The 21,474-nt window shown below is 31.1% G+C and overlaps 1 protein-coding gene across 1 annotated transcript in view; it reads right to left on the reverse strand.

The window, feature by feature from the left end:
• The window catches only part of LOC106683074 (band 7 protein AGAP004871), a 207,038-nt gene that overhangs the window by 13,528 nt on the left and 172,036 nt on the right, over positions 1-21,474 (reverse strand). The window contains exons 6-7 of the mRNA XM_014424298.2: positions 6,385-6,440; positions 3,772-3,850 (exon numbers count right to left, since the gene is read on the reverse strand). Of these exons, the coding sequence (XP_014279784.1) occupies positions 3,772-3,850; positions 6,385-6,440 (135 nt within the window). The remainder of the gene's footprint in view (positions 1-3,771; positions 3,851-6,384; positions 6,441-21,474) is intronic.

The following is a 21,474-nucleotide window of genomic DNA, read 5'->3' on the forward strand; positions in this document are numbered from 1 at the left end:
TACTGATGGATCAAAATCTGACGAATCTACAGCATCCTCTTTCATCACAAATAACTCAACCCATAAAATAAAACTGCATAAATTATGCAGTGTATATACAGCTAAATTACATGCAATAGCCTTAGCACTCCACTTCTCTATGACAGTGACGAATACTAACATAGTTATTATTATCGAATAAAGTTCGCTAAAAGCCATGAAGACCATTTACCCGAAACATCCGGCAATCATAAAAATTCAAAATTCACAATGCTCTTTAGAGAGAGCAAGTGCTACCAGGTCAGGGCGCGGCCATACTGACACCCCAAGAAATAAGACTTCAGATGAAAAATAAAATATCTAGTTGGCAAGCCATGTGGAATGAAAGCCGGCAAAGCAAATTAAAAAGTATTAAAAAAACCATTAAACCATGGACCACATCAAACCATTCCAATCGCAGGGAGGAGGTAGCTATTGCCAGGGTCCTGTTTCATAATAAAGTACAAACTAATACTATTAGTCTTGTCGATTTATCTTAATTCAATTACACAGACTTGTACAATAGTAACTTGTACTTTAGCATTTTTAAGTTCCTGTAATATCATTAATAGTCATCCCTATCATGAAAAAAATAAGTATTAGTATTATTACCACACTAGTTTCTACAATTAGCTACTAATACTATTAGCTTTCATTATGAAACAGGGCCCAGATTGAGAATAGGTCATACAAGTTTAACTCATACATATCTGATCAATAAGCAGCCACCGCCAAAATGTCAATACTGCAACAGTGTACTTACGGTCAGTCACATATTTGAGGAATGTTATTTCTATTCCGCGAACTTGAGTAGATTGAGAGTACGACAGAGTTTATCGGATGCTCTGAATGATGACCACAAGAACGTGGAAATGGTTTTGGTTTTCTTAAAAAGGAATGGTCTTTTGAATAAGATTTAAACCAGAAAATCTGTTACACGTAATAAAAATACCAAAAGAAGTAATTATTTAAATTTTTAATAAATAAAACAACAACTATAGTAACATTATAAATCACCAATAAATATGGAAGGATAAACCTATATGGTACATACTCGTATGATATATACCTTCTTTATAGAAGAAAATAGGCATTCAAGTAGGAAATTTACATCGTCCCACAGTCACCACAAAGCTACGAACCTGAGCCCACATAAATTCACAACAGTCTATAGGAAGGGAAACCATATTATTTCCACCCTTCTTGAGCTCATGTGACTTATGTTCAGTTGAGCTTTCGTCTCCCTGTTTATGAGTCACTGCTTTCGAAAGATATTTGATTTTACACGCCTCAGATATTTCAATTGCCTTCCTTGGTGTTGCTCAAATGCTTTAATCTTCTTAAATATATCTCTTTCTTGTTCAACATGAAATAGTCATTTAAAAAAGAAGTAGGAATATGAATAATCGAAATATAGTATACAAATAATCATCACAAATGTTTATGAAATATACGAGCAGCTATATATGTGAATATTCAGTATTGCATCAACTAATCTTTTTTTTCATATTTTTAACTTTTCCCCTTCCATTTAATTTAATATTTCTAATCTTGCTTAAAAATATGAATTTTCAAATGAAAAATTTTATTCACTTGAACTATGAATCTTAAATATGTTCCCGTGATGAATGGTCTCGGGGCAATGTCTTTCCTGAACCAGAACTATGTGACGATAAATTCCATATACATACTTACTGATATAAGATAGGGCTACAACCAGCATTCCACACAATTCGACCAGAGGAGTTGGAAAGAGATACCCTTGAATAACCAGAGACCGCAATATCAGAGCATAAGGTTGATACTGACTGTTGCTTTCCAATTTGTTATGAGAATCAAGAATTAAGACAAAACATAAATAAATTTTATTTTAAACTAGATTTAACTTGTACTAAAAACAAGCTAATGGAAAACGGAAATTTAGACTTTATTTGTTCGTTTTAAAAAGAGTACAAAATTTATACGATGCTCATCATCCTTACTTCTGTATTCTCAAGATTTCTACAGTCGGCTCAAGCACAACTCTTGGAGGTAGAAAAGGATAAGATTGGCGATAAACAAGCTCACATTGCTTATTTTTACCATCTTCCTCATTTTATCCATTCAGGCAAACGATATCAGAATGGAAGGTTGCTCACCCAAAAATCATTGTAAGTATTTTTATTCATTCTCATGAATGTTAGCGTTGTCACATCTACTTAAAAAATAGGTAATTCGTATTTAAGTGCTAGAAAAATTTGGGTATATCCGATACTTTCTAAAAATATAGTTCGTTTTGATCTAATAAATAGTAGTAAGCATTTGTTATTAAAAAAATCTCCAAAATCTCACAAACATCACTTCTCATGAATGTTATGTAACTGATAGAGATTTTATTTAGGAGAGTTTTACAAAATTTTTTTTTTTTATTGTAACCCTTAAATTGTTCCCCCTACCCTCAGTGGACCTAGCCCGACCTCTTATAATTTAACCATTAACCATATGGTAGAGGAATATATATTTATATACATGTATATATCAATGTTGTAATCTATATGTTTTCAATAAAGGAGGTCAGTAAAAAAAAATAGGATCCTTGTTATTTTCCATTATTAATACGGATTATAGGTTTTTTAATTCAGAAGCAAAAGCGCTTCAATGCGAATTGAATCTTGAATCAGTTGATAAAGTATGAGATGCAAGATACTTTCTTCAAGAAAGAAAAATTAACATAAAAATAATTACGAAATTATCCAGCCAGTGGGAGTTGACTTTTATTTGTTGATGGCACTACGGAATGAAAATATGACACTCCTACTTTGGTTAAAATAGATTGGGTACCTGTAGATAACCTCTTCGTATTTCGGAAATGAGTAGGAAACGGTTGAAAATTAGAAAAATTTGTATTTTTTTTTCTAAATGTATAGTTTTGACAACAAGAAGTTAACTTATGCTCATTATAGACAGCCAAGAGTATATGTCATGACGGAATTGTCATATACTTTACGAAATGGTAATTGCTGCGACATTAGCTGCCTTGGCTGTAATTTGTAACTGTTTCCACCGGTCTTTAACTCTTAATAGCATCACTGCTGCACCATGAACTGTCAATTAACACCTCAAACCTTGTGAGACAGTGCTGCTACTACAGTTAATGTTCAATGACGGCAACTATTATAAATTTTACACGGTGACGTTTGCAGTGTCTGTTATTTATTCTATCTATCCTTTTCATCTGTATGCTTAGTAAATTATTCTACAGCCAATTGATATTACTATGTTACACATCTTTCCGAGAAGAATATCTTTGATGAGCTAACGAAGGTAGATAATCACTTTGTAAACTCATTAGTTTTGATCATGTATGATAATAGATGATCATTTTGATCACTTTAACTAATTCAATAGATGCCATATTGATTTTAAATTATTTTACAATGTTTTTGAAACCGTACAAACGTTTAAAAAATTAAAATTTAGTTAATTTGTTTTTTATTACTTCATGTGCTCATATTATAAAACTAACTACTTGAAAGTTTTCGGACTTAAAAATTATGCGTTCCTCATTATTTATATTATATTTCAACGATCAATATCCATTCTAAGTGGCAGGTTCTATGTTGTCTGGAATGAAAATCACACAAATGGAAGGATAATCAGAACATGAAACATTCAGCGATCCATCAGAATGGCCTGAATATTCGAGATGACGATCCCTTGAAGAGGGTGTGTTCTGTAAATATCTTATGGGCGTTCTCTTGTTTAATTCCTTACCTTGGCCCTCGCCTCTCTGGCTGCTTCAGCTTCCGCGGCCATCGCTCTCTGCAATTGTACTGGTAGCCTCACGTCCTTTCTGTAACCAAAAAAATATTCGTAAGTGATATACACTCGCATTTCTTTTATTCTGGATCTTAATAAATAAATAATAGTCTGGTAACTTAAGATTAAATCTCTGAACTGTACAATTATAATGAAATATTGTGGAAGTTATTACAATCTTGAGCATAATTTTTTAATTCAATTTAAAATAAGTATAATACTTTAGAAATTTATTTCGTAAAAAATCTTTGATTGGACTGTCCGTGCTTACGATAAAAAAGTTTAAGATTATCAATATTTATACTGCTATAAGTAATGCTAAGCTACGAAGCGTGACGAAACAAATAACAAAACTTCGATCGCTATGAAATAAGGTGACCTTTTATTTTTTTGTGAGAATAGATTATACAGATTTTCATTCTTTATTACTAAGTACAGTCCATACGTCTATAACATTGATTTGTCCGTAAGAAAAGTGTAAGTACCCCATAATTGTCAATTTAAAAAAAAATATATATATTTTCTTAAATTCCATCAGTTTTGAAAAATTTGTTTAATATAGACGTGGAAAAATCTCTATAAAGGTATATCTAATGTTCACTAATATTTATTAGTAATGCAATTCATTATATTATTTTAAATATATTGTATATTATATTTTAGTTTAATGATCTCATGTTTAGTAGAATTTTATGTTTGACCATTAAGTCATCCTTTTAATAATTGTTTATAATTTAAAATACGCCAATTCTTCTTTGGTAAAAAAAAGTACATTCTCTGTCAAATAACAAGGACTGTCCATATCGACAATTATTTATTCTGAATTAACTGTTAACTGTTATAATAATTTAATACAAATGTATTAAATGCGCCTTCAACGTAAGTCAAGGCGTTACTTCACTTTTGATTGGCTGGTTGGATATTGTTAGTGGACTGTATTGAAATTAGTTACGATAAAAATAACGGAAAGAGAATTTATTTAGAATCTAGAAGTTGGTTGACCAAGAGAGAATGTTAATCTTAAATACTAAATCTATTATAACTACAGGGCATGAAAGGTGACCGAAACAGAACATTTATTGTTGAAGTTAGTGAATTTTGATTGGAGGGCAATGAAAACTGCAGATTGATGAAGTTGATGGACGGCGATGGTGCGAATCAGATATTGAAGGAAATTAACTTACTCATGCTCTCATACTTCTTTTTTCTTGTCCTCCATATCCCTCTATCTACCCTCTTTTTGGCTACCGGAGGGCTCTTCAAAAGTGTCTTTACTCACTCATGGTTTTCTTTACAGAATAGAAGTGAAGGAAGAAAGAGTGCCTCTGGCTATAGCTCGCTAGCGAGTGTGAGCCCACATGGGGCAGAGCATTACTAATTAGCCATATGATTATAGTTAATTTCAAACCCTCCCTTTAAACGGAACAACAAATGACTGTCTTAATTTTGAATTTTAAGGGTGGTATTAAGCATTTCATTCAGTTTGCGTACGCATATTCAGAATAATTATGATTATTGAGAGGTACATTCCTGGTAACCTGACGGAGAGTGCGCGTTTGGTTTCTTGTGTTCGCTAAACGCAAACAATATATATGTATATATATATATTAGACACCATTAATCCAAGGGCATTGATTGGCTGATATCAAGAAGTAGGAGCTTAATATTTGCACAACGGTTGTGCAAGGATTTGATTTGTTCAAAACACGCTCGACCGCCATATGATTCCCCAATTAAGGGTAAATACTTTATTGCAGTATTATTAGCATTTAAAATATATTAAAATTATTATTTGTGTTAAGATTATGTTGAATAATGGCTCTACTTCACAGGTTTACATAAAATGTATCCAAAATTTAGTCTAAAGGAACTATATAACAGAATTATAAAGGTTTATTTCATTTCATTGTAACAACCTGAAAATAGGCATAGAACACGAAACTTAGTAGTGAGAAATTTTGGCATAAAAATACATATATCTTAGTTGAAAAGGATGAATTTATTTAGTTAAAAAAAATAATTACACGTCAATGAATTGTTTTATATTTATTTAGATTTCGGTCTTTTTAAAAAATTAAATGATTCTCTGATTCCCCCTTAATCGATAGGTGATATTGTAAATAGATTTCAACCTCAATTAATATAAAAGAACAGCTATAATAAAGGTGTTTATTTCTTTTATATATACATATATTACTTTTTTTAGGAGAAAAACTACAATACAACATGCTATCTCTTCTCACCTATTGATTAATTATATATATTACTAACAAAAAACCAGCACACACGTGCTGTCAATTTTATTTTCTCGTTTACTTGGCAAACTTTGAAGTTTGTAACTAAGGTGATAAAAAGTTTGAAAACTTTATGCCAGGTTAAGTGGATGATCAGATCCACGATAAGTTTTACAAAGTTCAGGTCATTTGCGATAATCTTCACAACACCACAGTTCTCAAACACTAAAATTAAGGCTTAGTTTATGGTATCCGGATATATCAAACAATACTTACAATACTCTATAGCTTTTATGAAACTTTAACGTTAACTTGGATCAAAGTATCTACTTACATCTCAACTCTCTCAACCTTGATTCCCCAAGAGTCAGTAGCCTCGTCAAGTGAAGTCTGGAACAAAAAATAATAATAAAAATATAATAACATATATAAAGGTCAATTATAAGTTAAAACCAGACTGAGAACACTCGAAATGACGATGGGAATAATTTTCATCATACCATTTATGTATTATGTACTATTTATAAGGAGGAAATGATAGAAGAGCATGTTTGGACGAATATCAACCCAATTTGGAATAGTTTGGATTTGATTGTTACCTCTTGGTAACTGTTGAGGGTTGCAAAAATGACTACCCTATCTGCAAAAAGCAATTAGACCAATCTGCTGATCTCGTTTCTCTCATCTTTACCAGTACTAGATGCTAACATTGTGTTTGTTTGATGATGACGGTAAATTCCGTGAGAGCTAAATCTTATTCATTGATCGAAGAAGTGTCCCAGGACAGGCTGTATTTATAATAAATGAGTGGACAATAAAAAAAATTTGTCTTCCATTGCAAAAATAAAACACTACAGTACAGTAGTAAGGCCAGTGATACTGTATGGTATGGAAACGGTCAGCCTTCAGAGCCTGGAGAGGGTTCTGAAGATCGAGGGGAAAATTCTGAGGAGCATTCACGGACCCAAAATAACACACGAGGGGTATAGGAGAAAATACAATAAGGAAATATAAAGGAACTTGGAAGACCTGGAAACCGTAATCAGGACAAGGAGACTGCGATTTTACGGGCACATGGTCACAACGAAAAATGAGAGATTAAATAGGATAATTTTCAACAAAGTCTTCAGCTGTAAAAGTATAGGAGGAATTTTTGTCAATTTACACAATTTTGATCCTTTTTTCTCTCAACTTTTATTTTTTTTAATTCTCTAACGTTTCGGCCCTCAGGCCATTCTCAAGGATACAACCTACAAAAAGTTTTTTTGTTTTTAAAACAATTACATTATTTCCCTTAACTACACACTGATTTCTTTGGCCATACCTTCAATATTGATGTCATTGTTTTTTTAAAACCTCAAAAAATGCAGACAAAAATTGTTTTTTTAAAACCTGCAAAAAATGCCCTTGTTATATCATTAAAATAATATCATAATAACTTCATAAAATTTTGTTTTTAAATAGATTACTTATATAACTTTTTAAAAAATAATTTATATCCTTGATTCAAAAAACTTTTTGAGATTTTAAAAAAACAATGACATCAATATTGAAAGTATGGTCAAAGAAATCAGTGTGTAGTTAAGTGAAATAATGAAATTGTTATAAAAACAAAAAACGTTTAGTAGGTTGTACCCTTGAGAATGGCCTGAGGGCTGAAACGTTGGAGAATTTTAAAGAATAAAAGTTGAGAGAAAAAAAGGATCAAAATTGTGTAAATTGATAATAAACTAAACCACTTTCGAACAATCATATATAAAAAATAATTAATCTAGTATAGGAGGATGTGTAAAACAAGTTTAAGAGGAACTGGATAGACTAAAAATAATGGATGAAGACTGTTTGGGTAGGATGCATTTTGGGAGTAAACTAAATAAGGTCTGGGTTCTTGTGGCTAAGAAGGAGATACCAGGGGAAAAATGGACTGAGGAAGAGCGGGAGGAACGGATATAAATCGAAAATGATATTCGCATTGTCCTTACAGGCCGGTTCGTGAAAAAAACAGAAAACAAAATGAGTGGACTGTGTTGGAATTGATTTAAATGATTGAATAAATAAACAAAATTAGCTTTAAATTATACTTTCTACAGATATTTAGCATAACAATAAAGCGAAATGCACAAAATAAAAATTAAACTGAATACAAAAAGTAATGAAATTGTAATTAATTTTCCATTGATATGAATAATATTGAATTATTTAATCAATATTATTGCTGATTGGTTCACGCTGTAGAATTCTTGATGTGTGTTTACATACTACTTCATTTTATTTCTTGAATTGGTTACAAATTGCTTCATTTTTCCACCTCTGCCCTTTTATCTGGCGCTGGTATAGAGTTAACTCTACCAAATCATTCTGCTCATTGAGTACAAATTAATGATATTAAGAGGTAAGAGCTATATACTTTTAGGGTACCCTGATACGTCTGACCCTAGTCAATTTGGGCAAGATAGTTCTTTCACTTGTTTAAAGTAGTGACTATATAATTGTGCTAATGATGAATAAACAATTGAAGCAGTTTCAAGTTGGTTTGAACTTTGATCTTTAAATATTGTTCATTATTGTCTAGAATATAATAAATATATAAACATTCAAATATTAGTGCTAAAGGAAAGGAGTAAATAGTAGGACAGCACGTGTGCTTGTGGGGTGAAAGAAATGTATCACAATTTTATTTTTAGAAACAAATGGAAATGAATGTGTCTTCAATCATGCCTTCCTCCCCCTTTCCTTATATTTCCTCTGGGAGTCTACCACTCCCTCGCCAAAGCTTCTCAAATATTTTCTTAGATGGGGTGAAGATACAGTCAGTGGAATTTAAAAGAAGAATATAGAAAAAATAAATTGCACTGTCAAGGTTTCTATTAAAGTGTAAATAAATTTCAAAATTTATCGTAAGCCATCTATCGTACACAGCATATCAAAAATTTAGAACTACTTCAGCAAACACTAGTCATCCACCCTTATTTATGAAGATTTTGCTGGATTGTTATTTACTGACAAGGTTTCTTACAATCCACCTTGTATTGTGGTACCTTGTACAATCCACCTCACGGATAGGAGTTTCTATTAAATTTCCGTAGCCTTTTATTTATTTTTTTAAATTATTGCTAATGATAAAGATATTGTAATTTTGAATTAAGTTAGGATTAATTCCATCTGAAAGTTGGGTACTAAGTAAAAGTTGTACTATTTAATATATATTACCAACATTTTTTTTAAAATTATAATTTTGCAAAAATTAATACATTATTAAAAATTCCTGAATTAGGGGTTTTAACGTCGTGACAAAAAAGAGTGGTATCGCCATGCGAAGTTTCTAACTAATTTTTTTTTTTACTGTACTATTAATATACATGAATGTGGGTAATGACTTTTCTTTAAGGTAGCATCTTTTGATCCAAATGATTTGATTATTTCTTTCAAAAAGTGAATAAAAAATTTCAAATTTCTATGATCTTATAAGAAGCGATGTAATAATAAAACCACGAGCCACCATTTTCATGTTAAAGACATTTTAAAAATGTTTTGATAATACTTCAAAAAAACGTTGGAACTATTAAAAAAATTTTTTTTTCTATATTTTTTATCGTGATAGAGTTTCAAGTTAATTCCATGTTGTATGATTTTCATCAATAATGATATTTTACTATAGTTAGCTTTTAGAGAGGAGATATTTATCCAACGGGGTTAGGATGGTTATTTGTTTCGAATTGCCTTTTGTTGCCAAACTCTGCAGTCATGACCACTCCTGCCGACCCACAAAGCTTGCTCGCAACCCTTTGTTACAGGACCTGTCAACATGTGTTTATAAATAAATATGTACTTTTCACTTTGATTCTATGTGAGTTGCAAAATTTCTGTAAACCATCTAATAATTATCATTGATTAGTTTTGTACATGTTAATATTTATATTTTTTAATTATGGTCATAGAAATTGATCCAATGGGAGATGAAAAAAAAAATAGAAATGAAAATATCAGTTCACAAACTTTATAAAATATATTTAAATGACAAGTATTGATTATAATAAACCATTGTGTAAACCTTATTATAAAGAAAATTATTTTAGATATTTTATGAAAAAACTCAGGACCGCTTAATTGAATTACTGAGGGCAAGAAGGAAAACTGAAATAAATGCTAAATGGAAGTTGAAGTAAAAAAAAAAACTCCCTTGAGCAGAATGCTAAGCTGGTTAAATATAGTACAAGGAAAGAAAAAAAAATGAGGAAGATGAAGACAAGGTATATAATAAAGTCATGGGTTTATGAAAATGAGAAGAATATGAAGAGAAATATCTTGCGAAAGGAGTGGGCTTAAAAGAAGAAGTAGCAGGAAGCCATTGGAAATTAGAGTTCAAGGTTAAAAACAACCTTAATATTTTGTTGAAATCTCTCAACTAAATATTTTTTGAAGCAGTACGTCTTAGAAATTGAAAATTCTTGAACAAGCGTTTATTTAAGCAAGAATAAATAAATGTTTAATAATGAGATAACTATTGTCTTGGTTTATTATATTCAATAACCAATCTTTGTAATTCTTCAAAAAAAAAAAAAAAGTAAACAATCCCTCTTAAAATTTTAGGTTACATTTTAGGACATTTAGGATCCTAGAATCGTTTAAAACAAAATGCCTATTTTATTGAATCCAGTACCCAAGTAGCAGGTAACTCTAGGATGATCCTTGGAATTTGACATTACCATTCACCATGTTTTTAGATTTCTCTTCGTCCAGATCTCGTTCATGTTTAATAATAGAGGAAAATTATAAAATGTTCAGGAACTGTATTATAAAATATGAATTATAAAATGTGCAGAGATATCACCCGCATGCTAATTTATTCGATTTCTTCTTTACCAATTAATATTGACATGTAGTTAATTTAAAACACAATGTTTTGTAGGTACACAAAAATTTTAATATTAAATAACGATTTTTATATAAATATAACTTTAAAAAAAAATTCAGAATTTTTTATTTTTATTTTGGGATTAGAAACAGAAAAATCATCAGAATTCTACGTTGGTACATCAAAAAGTAAATAGAAATAATTCATCAGTAATCCAAATGTCTGTTTTTTTTTTAAGTTTTAGAAATATTATATCCTTGTGGGGTGTTTCTCATTATTCTAATGTAAATGGCTTATTGATCCAAACTATCTTGAAATCTATGCCAAAAACATAACTCCTCAGAACAGATAGCGGTTCGAAATAATTTTTGGATAAGGTGTCATCAGCATCAGACGACCTGTTTCTAGACGAACTGGGAACTTTATAAACATTATTGTGATTGTACCCGAAAATAGAATTACTTCAAGTAATAGTAAAAAAAATGTTACATGCAAAAGTAATTTTTTTAATTTTATACCAGATCGGCCTGGGCTCTGTTTCATAATGAAAGCTAATAGTACAAGTGTAGAAACTAGTCTGGTAATAATTCTAATACTTATTTTTTCATGATAGGGATGACTATAAGTGATATTACAGAAATTAAAAATACTAAAGTACGAGTTACTATTGTACAACTCTGTGTAATTGAATTAAGATAAATCTACAAGACTAATAGTATTAGTCTGTACTTTATTATGAAACAGGGCCCTGGTGGGCCTTACATGGTTGATAAAACTTATATTATATATATTTTTTAACAGTTGATTATGAGGGGGTATAGTCATACAAATGACTCCCTAACTATATAAAATGTTCTTATTAAAAGAAAAATTATAATAATAAAATAAATACATAAGAATAATGCTTCTTAATAAAAGAGGAAAGTAAAATTAATAACAAAAAATAATGATATTGGTACACTTAAATAAAACAAACAATTGCCTTCTAATAGTAAAAAGAAACAAGTTAATTTGAAAAAGGGAAGAGAGAAAAAATAATAATAATGAGTAAATAGAGGTAGTGTGACAATGAATTAATTTTATATTTATTAAAAATTTATAAAAGAACGTCCTGCAGCAGTCTGGGCTTCAGCCTTCGGGTTGAGGTTGGGTTTCCCAGGTTGAGGTCACTGCTCCTTTGACTGTCGGCAACTGGGAGTGGAGCTTCATGAACCGTTTTTTGATATAGTCCTCTATTGACTCCATATGTAATTCGCGATGCAATTGGCTATTTCTTATGAACCAAGGAGCATTAATTGCGATTCTTAGGACTTTATTTTGAAAAGATTGTAGTTTTTTCCTTTTCGTGAAGGATGCCACTCCCCAGACTTTACAGCCGTTCCAAAAGTAGACATAATTCTTTACTAATACGTACAAGAGAGTACTGGAGAAAGAGGTTGTAGGTTGTAGGTTGTAGAGTTGTAGGTCTTGGGGACACATGCGATTTGACGTATTTAACAACAGTGAAGACTTTGAGATTTACTTTTGGTAAAAAAGTAAATGCTATATGAACATTGAAATATACTTTTTATAAACTAGAAATCAATAACTTAGCACTAAGTTACTTAATGTCTAGTTGTTACAGATTGCTTATTACTGATAATAAGGAACATATAACTGAACGTAATATAAGAGAACGACAGAGTAGGGAGATGATGACTACGATTGATCTGTAAGAGGATGAAAAATACCCAATTAAATTTAGAAATATTCATGGAGAGGATGGATTGGTGAATAACCACGGTGAAAAGTAGGGGGAAGGGAAAAGGGAGGGAATTGTACCTAATGACAAATGTTATTATGAGATAGGGTGAGGTATTCCTCTCCCTCCATGGGAATTAGTCCATAAATATGATACATATAAAACCATTTGACACGTGACAGTTCTCTGTGGAATTACAGTTTAAGGCCGATGATTAGTTTATAGGTGGATATTAAAAAAAGAGGCTATCTTCCGGGGGGATAGCCTATTTACGGTATCATGGGAATAACAATATTGTTTATAATAGTAATAGTTGAAAATTGTTCATAATTCATAAGTTTTTTTTTTTAAATGCAATCTACTGCGAAGGTGACGTACCTGACAGGTGACCAACCTATTCTAACCATTGTGGGGTGTCAAGTTCTTCATTTTGTGGGACCGCCACTTAATGAAAAACGTCAAAGCCCCCAGGCCAGATTCCCACCAGCGCCGCCCGCCGATCTCAGAACAATAGACCTAGGCCTTACCGTCTGAGCTACGGACGGCCATAATTCATAAGTTTACCATACTTCGAATAATCTTTGGATAAAGTGTCATCAGAAGACCTGTTTTTGGACGAATTGGGAACTTCATAGACATCCTTGTGGTTGTGCCATGTTCATAAGTTTAACCTATGATTTTATCGTTTAGGTGGACAAGGGCTGTCATTTTAGTGGATTAATGACCTTAGTGTATTTATTAACAGATTTTTTTTTTCTTCAGCTCTTTAGAAATATTACTGAAGACATTGAAATTTTGGTACGTTCATGAGTGCTCAAATGATGATAATTATTCATTGTCAAATGATCGTTGCTTTAGATTTATAGGAAGTGATTAGAGCACCAACTTGTGCAATACATAACTGAGGAGGCATTTACTATCTCCTAAGAGCTGCTGGTCCCGTACCGCCGAATTGTCCTAAAGATAAGCAAAGGGCAAGCTGCGAGCGAAGATAATGCCAACAGCACGGGTCCTTCCCTATCTAGCCACTAGCTCCATTGCAGATTATCTTGATGAATTAATTAATCTCAGTTCCATTTTAACGCTCGTCAGGTTCTAGGGAAATTAGGAATTACCTGAACCTTCTGAGGAATTCAAAATCAACAGTCAGTACATATCTATTGTGACACTGATTTAGAAATACAAAAGATGATGATAAACAAATCCTTTGAAAATAAAATTAATTTATCATACAAATAATTATTAAAAGTTCAAAGGTCAATTAATCAAGCAATAATTATTCAAATAGTGGAAAAATATACACATTCTAATAAAACCAAAAATCCGGAGTGAGTAGAAAATATCTACTAACACAGTTCAAAAAATAATTTGGTATGTTTTTTTTTGTGTTTCTGATAATGAACTTTTAATTATGTTATTTTTATTATGTTATACACATAGTTTGATTATGTTCATTTTGTTTATCCTTCTGTTTGTATATATTTTAAGAGTGATTTTTTTTTTCATTCATTTATTTATTTTTATTCTTATTTTATTTTATTTTAGCATGAATGTGATCATTCATCACTATTACCTATTGCCCAGACCTGTGTTGAAGGTTGTAATATCTATCAATAAATAAAAGTATTTAAATAATTAAATTTTAATTCCATGTATCAAATAAGAAGAAAACCTTCAATTATTCTTTAAAACTTTTATTTTTGTAAAAACTTAACGATAATACCGATTTTAGCAAAATTAGAGCACTTTTTAAAAAATTGTTTTCAAATAAATTAAAAATGCACCTTGAAATTCTTTTTTTTTTTTTAATGTCAATCATTTACCACACTTTAAAACCAAAATGAGTTTTCTGCAACCGTTACTTAGCAAGATAGCTCAAGCATTGAATGTTTTCCCTAAAAATATAATTGTCGTAGTTGTCTCTTATTGTGTTAATTATTGTACTACAGTCAAACAGAAAAAATAAATTTATTTCAGTCTATATCAGATAATTACGAAATATTTTTGAATTTTTGGAAAAAAATATCAATATTTGAAAAAATGGTCGCACAGAGAGCTTTTGGTTTCGAATTAAATGTGATTTTATCATATTTAATAATTACTTAAAAATAGACTGAAAATCAATTTATTATTCCAGCAACGAAATTTCAGATGTTTTAGTACCAATGGAGACGCAGGTTTCACTTAAAATCTGATATATTATTCTTGTTTCAAAAAAAGCTAAGTTTATATGGTAAAACCATTTATTCACTCATGGCTTAATTAATTTGACACTGGAATAAATATTTAGTTTTTAAATCAAAACTTTATCAAATAAAGGATTTAGAGGTTAAAATATTGACTTTCAATAACATATACTAAGACTTCCATTTAGTGGCAGTACTCACATCATTGGACGAACTACATTCGAAACGGGATGGAAAAGTAAATTACAACCTGTAATATCTTGAATAAAGACAACAACTTATATCCCGGATTTTGTCAAGGCATTTCTACACAGTCAGTTTTAAGATCTTGGAGTCGAACCAGTTATATTGTTGTACGCGTTACAGAGGTGTAATAAGAGAATAAGGGCATATAACAATAAAGTAAAGAACATAATTGCAAGCAATACGACACATATAGTAGAAGAGCCCAAGAGAAGAAAAAAGGCAGTTATCTCACCCCAATTTTTGATTACTTTAATGAAAAATATGTATAATTACTAGTAAAAATTCATGAGTCTGCCAAGTATAGGTAGGGGGAATAAAAAATGACGGCTAAAAGCGATAAAAAAAACTAATTTTTCATTCGGAGCTGTATATCTAAAAAAGTAGGGACAAAGCAAGAGAACGTCATTTAAAGCAAAGAGCAAATTTGCTAAAATATGAGCCCTAATAGAGTTATTTACGTTAAATGGTTTCAGAGATATAGCTTTTTAAAAAGCAACATTTCATAAAAATATTGTATGGGGTGTACAACAAGATCAGTAGTTAGCGAATTTATTTTGAAAAATCTATATCTCAAAAACCATTTGACATATACATGTCTATTAGCACTAAAGCAAGTTTAATGAGCTATAAAGGATTTTATGATGCTTATTTTCGTAAGAGTACTAGTTTACATAAAACTTGCTAAAATAAATTGATTTATAGTTGTTCGGACAAATTTTCATTTGCCAAATTTATATTCATATGTGAATATCATAAAAACTACTGCACCTACGAAGATAAGTGTCATAAACTACTTTATAGTAACTTAAATTTCCTTTATTTTGAGTGTTGGTAGACATATGAACGTCTTATGAATCTAGAGATATATTTTTTAAAAAAATCAACGTTTTATACGAACATCTTTAAATAAACATTTTGTGAGTTTATTTTGTCATATACTATAAAAACTACTACTCCTACAAAGATAAACATAATTAACTATTTTGTAGTAAATTTAACTAGCTTTAATTTGAGTGCTGGCAGACATCTGTACGTCCAATGGTTTTATGATATTCACATATGAATATAAATTTGGCAAATGAAAATTTGTCCGAACAACTATAAATCAATTTATTTTAACAAAAATCATGAAAACTACTATTCCTATGAAGGTAAAGGTCATAAACTTATTTATAGTCCATTAAACTAGCTTTAATTTGAGTGCTAATTGATATCTGTACGTCTCATAGCTCTGAGATATAAATTTCTCAAAATAAATTAGCTAACTACTAATCTTTCAGAAGGTTTTTAAGAAATTTTGCTTTTTAAAAAGCTATATATCGAGAAATATTGGACGTAAATAGCTCTTTTAGGGCTAATATTTCAGCAAATTTGCTCTTCCTAAAATAATGTTCTCTTAGATTTTCTAGTGTTGTTGGTAGTTTTTAAGATCTAGAGCTCCGAATGAAAAATTAATGTTTTTTTAAGGTTTTGAAACAGCCGCCATTTTTTATTCCATCTACCTATACTTGGCAGACTCATCAATTTTGACTATTAATTATACATAGTTTACATTAAAGTAATCAAAAATTGGGGTCAAATAACTGCCTTTTTTTCTTCCTGGCTCTGTACTAATAGTGAAATCCCATAAGAGGGGAGGAATAACAACTTTATAATCAGATGTTCTTGGAGGAAAAAGTCCAGCCTTTTGAAACGAAACTGGGTAAGTGGTAAATTACCCGTAGACACTACAGAGAAATGTGATTTGTTACAGGTTAATAATAATATTACTAACCTCTATGGTTACTAAACAACGGAATAAGTCTGTATTAATAACTCATTCCTATAATGCAGGCGACAATCCATTGCGTAATTCCAAGATCTTTCACAATTTTATTCTTGAAAAGCTATTAAAGTAACTGTTATTCAAACAATAAAATAAAAAAAAGTAGATCTCTTTTTAATGATACTAATTAAAAGAAGTATTTTCATTTACTGAAAAATTATGTCATAGAAGAATTGGAAGTTTTTATATTCATTTTTGTAAATATAGCACTGTCCAAAGTAAGAATAAATTGAAAATCTAAGACCTAAATCGAAAAGAAAAAAACCCATCAGCCAGCTGGAACGAAATCAGGCGGTCTTTCAGTAAATAAATTCTTTCTATAAAGTTTCTCAGGAAAACGGCACTTGTTGAACGAGATTGCTCCGAAAAAATAAGAAAAGTATGAAATGAATGACGTATTTCAGAATGTTATTTATAGTATTTAAATATACAAGGTAAATTACTCTAAGAATTAATGATACGTATAAAATAAAGGCCAATTTCTAGAATATTGTTGTGATACGTCGTAACCTCTAGAAAAGTTTATAGTATTTAAAGAAAAACTCGTATTCAGAAGATGGATAGACATGTTTCTTATTTGAGAGTTTTTGTACGAATAATATAAGTAATTATAAAGTTGATATAAAATAGTGTAGATAAACATAGAAATGAATATTTATTTCATGTTTACTACATTCTTTGTGAAGTATGTTATATCATACTCAAGGTAAAGGATACAACATGTATATTACAAAACCCTCTCTAGAAACGTGTCTACATAAAGAAAGGCGTACTTAAACCTAAATTGTTTTGTTGGGGGAACTGTAAGAAGCTTAGAATGGGATGGTTTTAGTCGGTACAAATCCAACGGGGAGCTAAGTCCCCTTGGGCGAAAATTCCCTGCAGCACAAAAAATATTTAGATTTTATTTTGATATAATATTCTTATATATGGGTTTTGGAACAGCAGACAGCGACCTTATACAAAGAGATTATATGTCATAAAAACACTAATCTATTGACTAACTGGACTTTTATAATTGGAAACTATATCCAGTAATTTTTCTTACTTTAAGAAGATAGTCAAGTTGTATACCAAATGATTTCATGAAATATTTTGAAAAAGTTTTTAGTAGAACAGTCTGCATGAAGTAGTTTATTAAATGTTTGGTTCGAAAATTGCATTAAGATTGTCCTTGAGGATGTATGGGATGGTCAAATTGGCCGAAACTTCGGGCTTTTAAAGGAATGAAATGTTATGAGACTAAAATGAATAAAATTTTATTTATTTAATCAATAGTTAACTTGAATACAACTTACATTCAAAATTATTTTTGGTAGATTTGGCCGGAACCAACTTTTGATTTTTGAAATTTTTTACACAATTTAACTCATTTAATACAATCGATAATCTTTTGTTCTTATATACACAAAAAAAAAATTGTTCGGTATATAATAAATAGTAAATACATACAAAGAAAATGCGGTATATGATGGCATAAAAATGTCTAACAATATGTAAAATATTTTATATCTCCGCTCCTATGAAGCATAGGCAACAACCCTCAGAGATGTGTTTAATACGAGTATTTTTCAATCTAATATCAACAAGAAAAGTTTTATTGAAATCGGTGATCCCGTGTGCATAGCCCCCTCCTTTTTGTTTCTTATTTAATTATTTTAAGGCACCAACCACGTATGAGTCATTATTGCCTTAATTTCCGTAATAGGATTGACTTGAAATTTAGGACTTTTAGGCTGTACCTTTGACTGAACGGGGGTAAGGGCCCGGATTCATGGCTACTATTATACTGAATTGTAAAACGATTAAAATATTGAACTATCGAAAGTGTGAACTATTGCAACGAGAGGTAAAATTTGATTAAATGTTATGGTAGAGCTTGGAATGATGGAGAAACTCAAAAAGTTTATCCGCGGTTTGTTTGCTATCATGCAAGATGGAATGGAAATCCGCTGGTATATTGTATAAAGATTTGAGGGAGTTATATGCTCAGCATTCAGTCAAAATGTGTTAATGATAAGTGCACAGTAAGTCCTGTTCCGCAAGTTTGGCATACAGGTGGAGAATCGTGGGCCATAAGATAACCGTGTAAGATAATCCCCATAAGACATAATATAAGATAACCCCCTCCTTGTAAGACCAACAAATAACTAAACTAAATAAATTTAAAATGTCTTGTATATAAATCAAATAACGGATTTTTGAAACATTATGAAATTTTACAAAAATTTAAAGTATAGCTATAATTTCTTAATATCTATCTTGATATATTAATGCTGTTTCCGTTACGAACCACGACTTGTGAAATTTCTGTTCCACAGTGGAATCAAAGTCTTGAACCCGACGGAGTAAAGGGAAGTAGTAATCACCTAATTTGTGCTAATGCTATAAATCCGAATGAGAGTTAATGAGATAGGAGTTTAGGGGAAGTTAGGGAGGGATCCCCGCATCCCGGCAATAAAAGGGACCCGGCACTCGGTTCACTTTGAGAACTGCTAACTCAATAACATGCTGAGTGGCGTAGAGATCCTGTTTGGAGATTAAGGTAAGGACATTAGTGATGACCATTTCAGGTGGATTATCTACAGGTGGGCCCTGCTCAATACTATCGCTTAATCTCCACTCTTCTCTTTAGAAAATATAGAGAAAAGAAACACCGTAAAATTTACACAAACGGCCAAATTTTAATCCACTTTTACAAAAACACCCTTTCACCGACAGCTACAAAATATTCAGTTGAACTATTCGTTAATAATGCTGTGAAAAGATTATCAAATATGTCTTAATCATATTAAATATTTGCCTAAATAAAAATAAGAAGTAAGGTAACTCGCACCCAAAAAGGATTGGCCAAAAGTAATAGAAGAACAGGTTTGGGTGGAACTAAATAAAGTTAAGGTAAGGAACATGAATTACACTTAAAAGAAAATTTAATTTTTGGCTCATTATGAACGATACTTAACTAAAGATGAAAATCGAAATTGTTTCCTCGTGATATCAAGATACAGGTTTATGGATTAAAGGTAGTTTGTTTTTTTTTAAGAAAAAAAATGTATATGAATAAAAAGGATAACAAAATTCTGATTTTTTTTATTTTCTTTATTTTACCTTCCTAACTAATGTTGTAATATCATACTGCATTGAAACTATTTTAAGTCGTCCTCACCATTAAAAGACAAAGGTATTTCTGCCTTACACCATAACAGCCTGTATTTATTTTGAAATACTGAAACCAAAATGTTGAAATAGAATAGTGAAAAACGCCATGAATCATTACGGATTCAATGGATTCCACTAATTTCAAAAATCCATCTACAGTCAAATAATGAGAAAACTAACAAATATTATGCAGTATCGTGAAATCCTATAGTGGTATAGGCGTCCAAAAAATTGAAATTGAATTTTTGTTTTGAGGGTCCCTGTCGAGAAGTCAAAACGGTATTTTTTTGGGAATTGCCAATAAACAATAGCGAACGATCGAAGTTTTGCGAATTACTTATTACAAAAATAAAAGATTCATTTCAAGTTTCATGATGACAATACAAATAAATGGCTGGCGACTTGAAGTAGTGCTGACTAGACCACAAATTGCACACTCGACACACACATTGGGTTTATGGGTTAGTATATTTCCTCTGTTTTTCCCGCTCTTGCGGGTAGAGTATCTAAGGTCAGACGGGGAGTCTAACCACCTTCACATTTTTGTTTATTTTTCTTTTTTCTATCCTTCAAAGAATATCTACACTAGATGACATCTTCACTATTTTAGAAACAACAATAAAAATAAACCTAAAATTTTGTTTGTTATACCGTTGACTGTCAAAGATAAATCATTTAAATCTGTTTAAATCTGTGATAAATCTCTGTTGTGTGTCAGATCCAAAAGATCCTAAGATGAATTATAGTAAAACATTTGTGTTTTGACGAAGAATACGAGAGAATATAGTGAGTTGACGGATGACCACGTGCTACACAGGGAACTCGGACGCGTTATAGGCTAGTTCTCGTTTGCGTTGATATCATCAGGCTTAAAGTGATTATTTATAGAATCCTTGTGGTGTATCATTTCTGGTAGTTCCTAGGAAGAGATATAGTGAAAATTTTTGTGTCTTGACGTTGACTACGGGAAATTACCGTAAGTTAAAAGGTGACCATGTGCTCGGAGTTTCGTGCGTAACCGGAAGAGTTCGGGTTCTCTCGGACCGAAGGTACCCGAAGATTAACGAGCGCCTTTAACGTTTCACACCCAATATCTACGACATCATTTCGGCTAAGAATGGCTGAATCAATCAAACTAAAACCTCCTGACAACGGCATTGGCACCAGGAACCAGAATGTATCACCATGGACCAGAAAGTATGTTGAATTGAGTTTCGAAGAAGAAGATAAAAAATTTACTGACTTCAGTCCTTTCAAAGTATGCAAATTTGTAAAAAGCTACGCACCACGCTCCAAAATCTCTTTCTCCAGAAACGGGAAACTGATACTGGAGATAGACTCTGAAAAAGATTATGTCAATTTATCTAATATAAAAACTTATGACCAATCCGCTGTTAGGCTAACCTTGCATC

This window comes from Halyomorpha halys, unplaced genomic scaffold, assembly GCF_000696795.3.
Source record: "Halyomorpha halys isolate HHAL.00 unplaced genomic scaffold, Hhal_1.1 Scaffold462.1, whole genome shotgun sequence".
Classification (NCBI taxonomy): Eukaryota; Metazoa; Arthropoda; class Insecta; order Hemiptera; family Pentatomidae; genus Halyomorpha; species Halyomorpha halys.